This window comes from Notechis scutatus, chromosome 11, assembly GCF_049901735.1.
Source record: "Notechis scutatus isolate UNSWTSFEM ecotype Mainland chromosome 11, rNotScu1.2, whole genome shotgun sequence".
Taxonomy (NCBI): domain Eukaryota; kingdom Metazoa; phylum Chordata; class Lepidosauria; order Squamata; family Elapidae; genus Notechis; species Notechis scutatus.
The window spans coordinates 19,870,769-19,883,312 of record NC_142019.1 but is presented as its reverse complement, the minus strand read 5'-3'; the positions used below and the strand labels follow the sequence as shown (position 1 = coordinate 19,883,312).

General features: G+C 43.4%; 1 protein-coding gene across 1 annotated transcript in view; it reads right to left on the bottom strand.

Moving 5' to 3' along the window:
- The window catches only part of MAP1A (microtubule associated protein 1A), a 38,476-nt gene extending 26,674 nt beyond the window's left edge, over positions 1–11,802 (bottom strand). Inside the window, exons 1-2 of the mRNA XM_087973023.1 lie at positions 11,477–11,802; positions 2,367–2,468 (exon numbers count right to left, since the gene is read on the bottom strand). Coding sequence (XP_087829149.1) covers positions 2,367–2,468; positions 11,477–11,585 — 211 coding nt within the window. The 5' untranslated portion in view covers positions 11,586–11,802. The remainder of the gene's footprint in view (positions 1–2,366; positions 2,469–11,476) is intronic.
- Positions 11,803–12,544: the final 742 nt, after the last annotated feature.

Genomic DNA, 12,544 nt, shown 5'->3' with positions numbered 1-12,544 from the left:
TTGCCACAAATGATCCAAGTCCAGCCCCCCCTTTGAATTCTGTTGACCCTTATCTAGTACCAATTTAGTGCTGACCATTAGTTGACTAGATTTTTGCGTACAGGCTTGAAATAATAAATATTATGTGCTGCAACATAGGCTGAGCTTCGGTGGCTGAAGTCTCCCAGCTGGTGTCTCTGTCTCAACCTCCTGGGTTGCTAGTCCAGCAATATCACTACTGGCATAACCGGCTCCCAAAATGCAACCAGTTTTACTTCTGACCTCCAGACCATCAGCCATTCCTTTTCCTTTGGTGTCATTTGTAAATGTAAGGTGGGGCTCTCTGTGTGCTCGTGTGAAGCCTGCTGTGCTTCACCCTAACTGCCAGCCCATGCAAACCCTTTCCCATGTGCTCAGGACTCCTTTAAAAAAAGAAAGATTTTAGACAACAGCCCTGTACACAGGCAAGATAGCGAAGTAGTGCTAGTCCTATTGTTTCTTTTATTTTTTTAATTTTTCTTATATGTATCCGTGCATTCATAACTATGTTTTTACTTATACCTATTATCTTGTAAGCAATTGACAAAAATAAATAAAATATAAAAATAAATAATCCCTTAAAGGCGGAAAAGGAGCATCATCTTCACCATCTTTTATCCCATTTCCCCACAGAAGCTTACACAGAACTTCACTCTCTGACAATGCCAAGGGCCTCTTTGGAAAGAAGGCATAACAGACGTCTAACTGCACTCTGTTTATGCATTCAGGATAATTCATGGTTGGAAGACAATCACATTGCAAGCAATATCAGGAAGCTATATTTGTTAGCATTTGTTAACCCTAAGTCTGCCTAGCATAGAAGAAAAAATCTATTTCATGCTGACTAATGTAACAAAACAAATTGCAATGATTGCAAGGAAGACACAAACACAGATGCTGACAGGCTTTCAGATGCAATGAAGTTGATGTGAACTGCTGTAATTTTAAATGGATTTTTGTTAAATTGCTGGGGTTGCAAATAAATATACTGATTTTTAAAGAACTAAAGAAAAAAATCTATATGGTAAGTATAAATACGCATATAGAATTACTTCAATCATTGAGCATTAAATTTGAACCACATGTCAATATAATGGTGTCCACTTCTCATTTTTAATCACAACATCTTCAAATATATATAATATATTCATATCCCGGATTTATTTTCTAAAGGCAGGAGAGTAACATTTTTTCCAGATCTATAGCATTGCCTTTTTTGCTGCAAAGCTTGAAAAAAAATCTTCATAAAATGACAAATTCTGAGATATTTTAAGAATGTAAAGTTCTTACATTAGTATAGGAACTTTAATATCTTCCCTTTAAAAATTATTGAGATGTCCTATAGATCTGAAATAATATTTTCTTATGAATTAATTTCATTGTTAAATCGTAGGAAATATATTTCACATGTTTTAATAGTTTTGACCCACTGATTTTCCAAAATCAGATATTCTAATTCTTCCTTTCACAGGTCAATTGTAATACTAATAAATCTTTCAATTTTTAATACTTCATAAAAATGAATTCTTAGTTTCTATTCAACCACAGTTTCTCTTAAAAAAATTAAAAGTGAAAATGCCAAAACATCCAGGACATAATGCTTAGTTGCCAATTCCAAATATTAACATGTCAAACTCAAAAGACAACCTCATAAAATCTTGAAAACAGTGATTAAAATCCACCATTTTAAAGTAGGAATCCTTTGTTTAGCCCATTTGCCATAAAATATATTCCTTGCTATTTTTCATATTTGAGATATAACAATACATCAATTTCTCATGTGATTTGGGATCAATATGCAACTGTTTACTCATTAATAATGAAGGATACATCAAATGTTATTTACTCTTGAGCAAACACATATAAACTTAGTATTTGCAAGTGTCTTACACAAAATCATGGTGCAACCATCCCAGGAATATTACATTTGCTTGAAGAAGAAAAGCCCAGGGGGAGGCCAATTTTAAAAATGAATATTGAATCAACCACCCCCAGTCTAACCTGGTCTGGGCAGACAAAGGCGATCAGCATTCAACTGCTCAGCGGAGCCGAGTGTATTTAAGAGGCTTGCCCAGTGTGAAAGTAAGTCATCTCTTTAACCAGGGCCTGGAAACAAGGCAGTGACTGCAGCCAAAGCTGCTGGATCTGCCTCCTGGGGGCTGGCAGACAAAGCGCCACAGTTTGGATCACTTCCAGTGCAGCCCCCCTGTGGAATGCATTACAGAAGTGGGGACTCCATGCAAGCCTACCACTTTATGGAGGAGATGCCTGCCTTTTAAGTGGGCCCTGTGCTGGCATTATTCACAATGCTTATTGGAACGTCAAAAGATGAAGAAATGGGCTCTGACCTTTGACCTCTGATGAAAAGTGGGCAAGATGACATGTGACAAAGAGTTTGAGCTGCTTATTCAAGTCGCAGAACTGAAGGTCAATATCCCAGGAGCGAAGACCTGTTGAAAGACAGGAAACAAGATCAAAGTCACTTTAAGCCATGGCAATCGTTTGTTTCTTTGAGCAAATGACTCTGAGCAGCTCACAATTAGAGGAATACAATTGGGTTTATGTAGAAAAAGACTGACCCCCCCCTTTTTTTTTTTGCATGTGGTTGCCTTTCCAGCTGTTAGGAGTTGGCTCAGAATATAGGCCCCTCCTGCAGGATGATTCTCAACCTACCTTCCCCCAGCAAGCATTTCCCTCTTAGTCATGTACAGAGTCAGATTACCCCAGCCCCTCCTTGGGGTTATTTTGCATGTGCTTCCCTACCTCAGCAGCATTTGAAGAATCCTGGAATAAGCCTCGAAATCAAAGGCTATTTTGCTGCAGGACAAACCAGTAAATGAGAAACTGACTGGTCAGGAATATTGTGCTTCGTTTAGCTTTTGGCCTCAGCTTCCAATTTCTCTGTACAAGCTAGTGAATTCTATGCAATTCCATCTGCTTTCTAGGCTGAGTGTGTATTTGGGGACTTTGATCTGTAATTGGCTACACTTTGAATCACAACAACATTGAATTATATTTTAATGTTATATTAAAATGTTCAAAACCTAATTCTGCACAATTCAATTGGCTAAAATGTAGATAAAGAGTGTTGTGTTACACAAATTGGCATTAAACTCTACTTGTGCCAAGCACTGATGATATGACTCGTTTGGTGAGAACACAAGAAGAAAACCAAGGTGGGTAAAGACTAAGATCCCAGCATTGTTTATATTTTTGTGCAAATGTACGTATGTAATTTGATTAATGGCAGTAATCAAGGGTTAAGCCTGTTAAGGTAGCCAGAATGAAATAATAATGCCCTCCCAAATGCCACATGAATAAAACTGATAATTTTAGATCAGAACTCTATAGTGCATTTTTTTTTTGTCCTGCAACAAACCATGATTACAAACTCTGGCAGTTAATGTCCACCTTAACCATAATTGAATCTATGGTGACATCTAAATGTCACACCAAGACAAACCAGACTGTGGTTGATTGAAAATAAGTCAGGGTGAAGATTGGCTTTTTCAGGCTTCTTGGCAGAAAGATGTATTCTTCAGAGGAACATGGGAAGCTCCCAAGATGTCTTCACTGTTGCCTGGGCAGTTCCATGGGCCTGCCTGCTCAGAATTATGGCCCAGGTGGTGGTTGTGGGCCTTTGCTCAAAGCAATAGGCTTCTCTCCAACAGTAGTGGCAATAATGTCCTCTTATTTTCTCCAGAACCTGCTGCTCCACCCTTTTTTTTTTAATCTCTACTGATCTGTCCCAGATGGTCCGAACAACTCTCTCAGCCATTCCCCCCATGGGACACTTGAAAGAAAACATAAAAAATACCAAAGAGAATAAAAGAGTATAATGCAAGTGAATCCACTTGACTCAGACTCTCCTCTGGCTTTGGCCAATCTTCCTTCCTTGGCCATTTCTTTGGTTGGTTCTTTGATTCCTTCCGGGGTTGTCTTTGGCTTGCTAGCTTCCTCTTTTGCAGTCCTTTAAATTTTCTGCATTTCCTCCCACTTCTGTCCACAAAATCTAGGTTTCTGAATGTGTTTTTAACCATAATTGTCTATTCTTCTGCAGTGGGTTCAAGATTATATTTCACAGGGATTAGATTATTTCTGGGGTGCATTTCAGTGAATGGTGTTGCTTTGCCATTCAGCAAAGAGCTTCGCCATCTATGGCTGCATAAGGTATTTTATTACAGCATTTTCCAGATGCAGAGTTGTTATCTGGATTGTTGAAATAATGTGTTAATAACGTACAGCTCTTTTTCTGTACACATTGTGGGTTCCCAGTCCAAATTTCCCTTTTTTTCAGTAGAGTCCAACTTTTGCACTAAATTTGCCAAAATTATTAGAAAATATTTTCTGGTGTTGCCTATTACTTGTGATACAAAGAATTTATCAACCAGTTCTTCAGTGGTTGATTTGATTATGTGCTGTCAAGTCGGTATCAGCTTTTAACAACCGTATAGATAGTTCTTCACTCATCCCTGCCAGGGTGAGGCAGCGTTGCAAAAAATTTTATCTGTTTATTTATTTACAAAGCTGATATGGCTCAAAATAACATTGTGTATGTTGATGAAGCTTCTCAGTCATCCAGGTAGAGATGTCTGGAAGCTGAGTCCTGGGAACGTTTCGCTGCTTACCCCAAGCCCCTTCTTCTTCAGTCTTCTTCAGTCGGAAATGTTTCAACTCAAAAAGGATTCAATTTCCAGATAACATCGTTGATGCCTATAATTGTATAACCTTGAATCCTGACGTCCATTTTTCCGTCACCGAGTGGGTTGCAGAGACAGCAAAAGGTCTTTTGGGACGATATTATTTCACTTTTTCTGTAAGCTTCATTTCCAGAATAGAAAATTCCAAATTCATCTGATGACAAGTTTTCCATGCCCATCCATATGAATTCACGAACTCCTGGATTTCTTGGGGACTTATATGCCAGAGGGACGGAGTGACCCACTGCTGGCAGCCTGGGCATCAAGTCTTAAGGTGGCTCAAGTTTGCTTTGTTCACATTTTTTGGATTGGGGGGGGGCATTTCGTAGAAACTGTATTGTCCCCTTAGTTCACAGTATCTTGCTGACACTGCTGTCCATGACTGATATCTGTTTATTCCTCAGAATATATCCTGCTTAGAGACCTCTGGGGAAAGGATAGCAAACTAAAGAAAACTCAGCACAAGTGGAACAGATGACCACAGCACAGACCAAGGAACGGGTGAGGATAACAGAAGGACAAGGAACCACCCTGGTGGCTGCTCCTCATGAGGAGACCAGAGGACAACAGTTTTCTATGCCATTTGTGGGAGATGATAGGATTAGCCATCTTGCTCACAACCACAGGGGGACTTTTAAAGGCCACTAAGTTTGCAAATCACTCTTTTTAAACACAAATTTTGTCATTAATTCAAGCTATTATCACTGAGAGGCCAAGAGAATGACTCAGAAAAGGATGTCTTACTGAATCTATAAAAGAAATTTGCTGAGACTTTAAGTTTTTAAAAGAAAATAAAATGACAAATCAAGTGATTGACCTGGATAATTATTCCCTACTGAAAAAAAGGATCTTGTTAAAATCTTGAAGAATTATGTGTGATGAGGCAAAGGAGAAGGAAATAGAAATTACATCCTATGACAATATTTGAATGAATGAAAGATGAAGACTGTTAGAAATAAAAAAAAGGAATATAAAGTTGGTTTATTTGATAAAGATTAAAATAAGATATGTTGTTACTTCTGGCAACCTTTTACGGACTTTCTGCTGACATCAAGACTGAAAAAAACAGTGTTTTATGGATTTGTTTTAAATAAGAAATGGGATATTGAATGAAGAGACAATTGTTTTAACCTTAGAGGGGATGAAGATTACTAAATTTGTTTATACTTCTGAGGAAGGTTGGAAATAACTTTACTGTATATATATTTTCCCTTTATTATATTCTTTCTTTTCTTTTTCATCTCTATTTTTTCATTTTTCTGCTTTTATTCTTTTCTTTTCTCTTTGCTTTTAGTTTGTATTAGATTTTACTATTATAATCATTCTTAATAAAATTATACACACACATATAATATGTCTGTGTATAATTATAATAATAATATGTGACCACAACATGATTGACTTTTGTCTCAACATACATCCACACATAACAACGGGATCCCCAATTATAACTTCAAAAAAGGCAACTATGATCTTATAGACAACGATCTCTCATCTCTTGATTGGCAATTTCTATTCACTGGATGCAATACTGTTGAAGACCATTACAACATATTTTTACTTGAAGTCAAAAGAGTCATCAAACTATATGCACCAATAACAACTCCCAAAACCAGAAAAAACAAATTACCCATAACAATAAGGAAGCTTCAATCCAAAAAGAAATCACTTTAGCAGAAAAACAAATCTGGTCACGTTGCCAGCTTCAAAAGCCGATACAAAAATTTATGCCATCAGATAAAGACTGAATGCACATTAAACAAGAGGAAAACCTTCTACGCACCAATTCCACTCGCTCTTTCTACAATTTTGTAAACAACAAACTAAAAGACTCAAGGTCCATCCCACCCCCGAAAGGACCTAATGGTAAAGACTGCAACGATGACACCAGTAAAGCCAACCTCTTTAACACATTCTTTGGCTCAAACAAATGGCAACTTCAAATCTCAACAAATAAATGCTCTGTCTTACATATTGGCAAAAAAACATCAGAAAATAAAATACAGGCTGAATAGTCAAGACCTTGTTGATGATCCAAACTCTGTCAAGGACCTTGGAGTACTCATCTCTAATGATCTAAGTGCTAGAGCCCACTGTAACTACATAGCCAAAATGGCATTAAGAGTTGTTAACCTAATCTTATGTAGCTTTTTCTCTGGTAATATTACACTATTAACTAGAGCATACGAAACATTTGCTAGACCAATACTTGAATACAGCTCATCAGTCTGGAATCCACATTAGATATCTGATATTAATACAGTTGAGAAAGTCCAGAAATATTTCACGAGAAGAGTTCTCCACTCCTCTAATCGTTGCAGAATACCTTATGCCACCAGACTTGAAATTTTAGACCTAGACACCCTAAAACTACACCACCTTCGGTCCAATCTAAATATAGTATATAAAATCATACATTGCAATGACTTACCTGTCAATGAATACTTCAGCTTCAACCATAACAACACAAGAGCACACAATAGATACAAACTCAAGGTTAACCGCACCAAAATTGATTGCAGGAAATATGACTTCAGCAACAGAGTGGTCAATGTCTGGAATACTCTACCTGACTCTGTGGTTTCTTCCCCAAACCCCAAAAACTTTAACCTTAGACTGTCTACTATTGACCTCACCCCTTTCCTAAGAGGCCTGTACGGGGCGTGCATAAGCGCACCAACGTGCCTACCGTCCCTGTCCTATTGTTTCTTTTTATTTTTCTTATATGTATCCATTTCATGTGTTCATAACTATGTTATACTTATACCTATTATCTTATAATCGCTTGACAAAATAAATAAATAAATATGTATATATTTGTGTGTGTGTGTGCATATATGGGTGTGTGAGTGTGTATGTATGTATATGGATAGATATGTAAATATAGATTGCATACACATACTCATACACATGCACACACACACACACAGGGCATATATAGTATATCATATATCATATATATCATATCATATTATAATTATATCCTACAATATATATTGTGCAATACAATATTGCAGCTAACTGGCATATCTATGACTGTCCTGCTATCCATCATCTATAGAGACACTTCAGTTCCTTGAGCTCAGGCATAAGAATGGTGTTTATATTTTATATTTATTTATTTGCATATGCACGCACACATATAATGCACGCGTGCACATACACGTGCACACACACACATGAATGCTCATGCAGCCATTTTTTAAAAAAACAGATTGGTCAACAAACGGTTTGCAAGACTGCTGGGCATGTTTAATAAAAGTTTTAATGAGATTCCAGAAGTCTGGTAAATCAGTTTTTATAAGGAGTCCCTATGATGCCCAAATAGTGTTTTAGGAAGTCCACAATAGCGTTAAGTGGACTGAAACCTCAAGATTAAGAAGGCTCCCAATCCTCCTCCATGGAAGAAGACCTATCCACAGCAACCTCAACCAGCCAACAGGCATCTGACTGATGTGTTATCACCAAGATTGTGAAGAAGGCATCATAAATCATATGTAAAGACTTGTACTAGAAGACTGAAGATACTACTTACACATGTAACAGCTAAGAATTAATTTGGGCTTTTTTTGTAACAAGATAGCAATAAGACAAAGGTTGTATAATGAAGATATTTTCTTCTAAAACGATTATTGGATCATGTCTCAGTCTTAAAGAAGAGCCTCTGAGCATTTTTTTTTTATTATCATGGAACAAATGTTCCAGTCCAGTAGAAATCACCATGAACACATATAGACAGAACAGAATACGGAATAGCAGAGTTGGGAGGGACTTTGGAGGTCTTCTAGTCCAACCCTCTGCTCAAGCAGGAGACCCTGTACCAGACAGATGGCTATCAATCACTTCTTTAAAAACGTCCAGTAATGCAGGCAAGCCATTCTCCTCGTTAATTGTTCTCACTGTCAGGAAATTTCTCCTTAGTTCTAGGTTGGATCTCTCCTTGATAAATTTCTTGTCCTGCTCTCAAGGGCTTTGTAGAATAGGTTGACCCACTCTTCTCTGTGACAGCCCCTCCTCTTATGTCACCCCTGGTTCATTACGCTTCATTTGACTAGATACACCCAGCTCCTGCAACCCTTCTTCATATGTCTTAGCCTCCCATCCCTTAATCATCTTTGTTGCTCTTCTCTGAGCCCTTCCTAGAGTCTCAACAACTTTTTTGCATCATGGTGGCCAAACTGGACACACTATTTCAAATGTGATCTTATCAAAACAGTGCAAAGCAGCACTTAGCACTTCATGTGACCTTGATACCACCCCACTGTTGATGCAGCCATTGGTCTTGTTGGCAGCTGCAGCACACTGCTGGCTCATACTTAAGCGGTGGTCCACGAGGATCGCTAGGAGCCTTTCACAGGGACTAATGTTGACCCAAGAACCACCTATTCTGTATCTGTGGATCTGGTTTTTCTTGCCTAAGGCTAAAGTCTTACTTTTTTTCACCATTGCATTTCATTTTGTTAGATAGGCTCCAGTGTTCAAGTCTGTCAAGATCAATCTGGATCTTGAGTCTATTTTATGACTTCCCTTTCTATTCCTTCATCTGATATCCGATGTAGTCTGCATAGTCAACATAGACTTAATATGGAGAGTTATATCTGACATGATTCTACATAGTAAGCTACAAATTAATCCTGGGTGTAGCTTTTTGCTGCTGCAGTATTGTAAAAATGTGCATCCCAAGCATACATTCTCATAAATTTTTATTGAAAGTATGGATAATTATATCTATGGGTAACTAAATATAAAAATGCTTGTAGGTATTGTTACCTGCTGTTGGGCATGTGCACACACACAATACATACATACCCCTGAGTGATGTATTATTGCTGAGTCATTCTTTTTGACATCCAAAGGGGCTGATGGAATCCATGCAACTGCTAGGTGAATGTAAAGACATGGCTCACCTGGGCCTCTCCCAAGCTAAAGCATGCAAAACAAGAAAGCAGTCAGGGCAGAAACCACTCCAGAGAGGCAGGACAAAAACACCCTGTCATTTGTGCACAGCTCTCTGAATTTTGTTGAATGACTGAGAACTGCTGGGCAACCACCTGTCTTATTTCAAGGACAGAAAGTTTTCGGTACAAACACAGAAAGTAACTTGGCTCTATAGGAAAACTGTTGGGACTGTATACCCAGCTATGAGGATAAGAAGACTAGCTTCATATTGCTAGAGGTAGATTTTCAGAGCTATTAAATGCTGATTATGAAATGTCTGGTTAACTGAGTTACTTCCTGCTGAGTAAGTGGAGACTCCATGAGAAATATAAGGCATCTGGTTTAAGAGTTCCTATTTTTTTCTTCTTCATCAAGTGTTTGGCTAATATGAGACTCTAAAAAAGAATAAGAAATAAAAAATAAAAAATATTTCTGCTCAATCGAAAGAAAGAATTAGAACTCTTTTGAAGAGAAGACGGAGGCAGGCGCATATCAACACACTTTCAAGTACCTGAAGGGAAGTCGAAGAAAAAAAGTTCTCCAGACTGCAGGATGTGGGATAATGGATTTTATTGTTGGATTTTGAATGATTATTAGGAGGGAATGGTACGGATGCTGCCGCTGCGCTTGAGCCTCAGAGGGTGGCATCTGCGGGGGGATTTGCCTTCTTCCTCGCGGCACAGAAGAGCCGATGTCATTTTCGCTGACTCAAGGGAGGGGAGGGGCCGGGGCTGAGGTTGAGAAGCCGCAGACCCCGACCAGCTCAGCCCAGCCGTGGAAGCTTCCAGGGCAGCTTCGGGGGAGAGGAATGGGTCCTGGTCTCTCAGACCAACGTAGAAGGCCGCGAGGGCGGGGGTCAGGTGGGAGGGGAGGGCGACCTCTCCAGAACCACCTTGAGCTCCCCAGGAGAGACGCAAGAGGGGCGACCTTCCCCTCCGCCTCTTCTTCCAGCCCGAGGGCTCCTCTCCGGGATTGGGGGTTCTGCCCTGAGCAGCGGGTGGGACTGGATTGCCTGGAGGAGCCCCTTTGATCATTCGGAGGGCGACTGGTTGGCAGGCCTGACCAGAGCCCCCAAAGGCGGCCTGGAAGCCCCAAACGCCGCGACGGCTCCGCCCGAGGGATTTCCCGGAGGAGGTCAGGGAGAAACCGAGCGCCTCTTCGGCCCGCTTGCTCCTCCGGGGAGAGGAAAGGCGCCGTTGCACTGCAGCACTTTCGCCCGAGGCCGCCGCCGCTGCACCAGGCGGAGCCAGCCCACCTCTCCGGCTTCCCGGCGCAGAGCCGGAAACTTCCCTGGCCGGCTGGAAGAGGCCGGGAAGGTCCTCTCCTTCGCCGGGGCCCTTGCTCGGAGGCGGGGGCAGGAGCGGGCGCCTTTGGCTACTGTCAGCCTAGCGCTCCTCAGCCCAGAGGCCCGCCCGGCCGGCCGCTCTCCCTTCCCGGGGACCCGCCTCTTGCCTCGCCGTTTGCTCGGAGGCGCAGAGCGCGGCTGGCAGCCGGAGGCGCCGCGGGAGTCCAGGGTCTGTTCCGAGTCCCGCCGTTAAGCCGCGGCCAGCTGGCGCCCTCCGCCCGCCGAGACGCTGCGTGGCAGGCGCTTCCCCCGCGGCTCCCTCGGGAAGCGAGCTTGGCCCAGGGCGGCTTGCGCGGTCCTGGGAGCAGCCCCGGCGGCCCAGAGTCCCCGGGAGCCCCTGCGGGGAGAGGCGCTCGCTCCCTCGCCCGCCCGCCCGGGACGCCCCGCCGGCCGGCCTCTTCCCGGCGCCGCAGCAGCCGCCGGCCCCTGTCCCAGGTGCTGAAAGCGCTCGGCTCCCGCCCGCCCGACGGCTTACCGCGCTCCAGGCTGTGACGCAGCGCCTCCCGCTCCGGCTCCGTCCCGATCTCCCCGATCACCGCCAGCAGCGCGTGCCGCCGCCCGCCGCCGCCGCCCGCCGCCTCCATAGCCGCCGCCGTCCACGACTCGCGCTGAGCAGAGACCGGAGCCGGCTCTTAAAAGCGCTCGGCCGCGCGCACCTTGGCCCTTCCCCGCGCACGAGGGGCGGCTGCCCGGGCGGCGGCACGTGGCCGGGCGAGCTCGGCGAGAGAGTGGTCCGCGCCGCCACTGCGACACTCGCCCGCCGCCCGCGCCGCCCTTGCTCCGGAGGGGCCGCTGAAGGGTTGTCTGCAACGGGCGGGGCGCCCCGTCTTCGTTTCCCAGGGGAGCGTCGTCGGCGTCCCAGGCTAGCGGGCTTGGTTGGAAGAGCTAAAAGCGGCGAGGGAGCGGGCCCGCAGGAAGAATCGGTATTTTCTTCCAAGGAGAGTAAATGAAACGAGTCCAGAATCCCAGTAAAAGCACAGCAGGATAAGAAACTATTCCACATCCGGAGTAGTTTGTATGCAAATTGAAGCAGCTGCCCGCTTAGCCCAAAGTCAAGCCTGACTTGTTAGTAGCAGTCCTCCCAACCCCAACCCTTGGGCGGCCCGCTTCTGACAGCCACTTTTATGCCTTCTCCTCCACTCCACGAACAGCAGCAGGTCCCCTTCTCCCCTAAGAGCTGCATCACAAGGGCCTCCTGAAACCCAGGCGTGCCTTACTGGCAGGGTTCTCTCCCTCCAGGTACCTCTTCGCAGTCTCAAAAAAAAAGCACGCAACAGCCAAAAGGCCGTGGCCAGAGCGGAGCAGGGATCTGGGTCTTGCACCGTCGCCTCCTTTGCGGGGGTGTGTGTGTGTGTCTCTCCACATCCCACCCCAGAAGAGAGGGGCGACCTCAGTCAGGTCTGCCCAAAGGGGGCTGAGCCCAAAAGAACCCAAGAGGCCAAAGGCAGCCCTCGGAAGCCAAGGCAGCTGGGCGAGTGGGAGGGAGCGGGCAGCGCCCCCGTGGACCCAGGCAGGGCTCAGGCCGGGAGTCCATTCTAGCCTG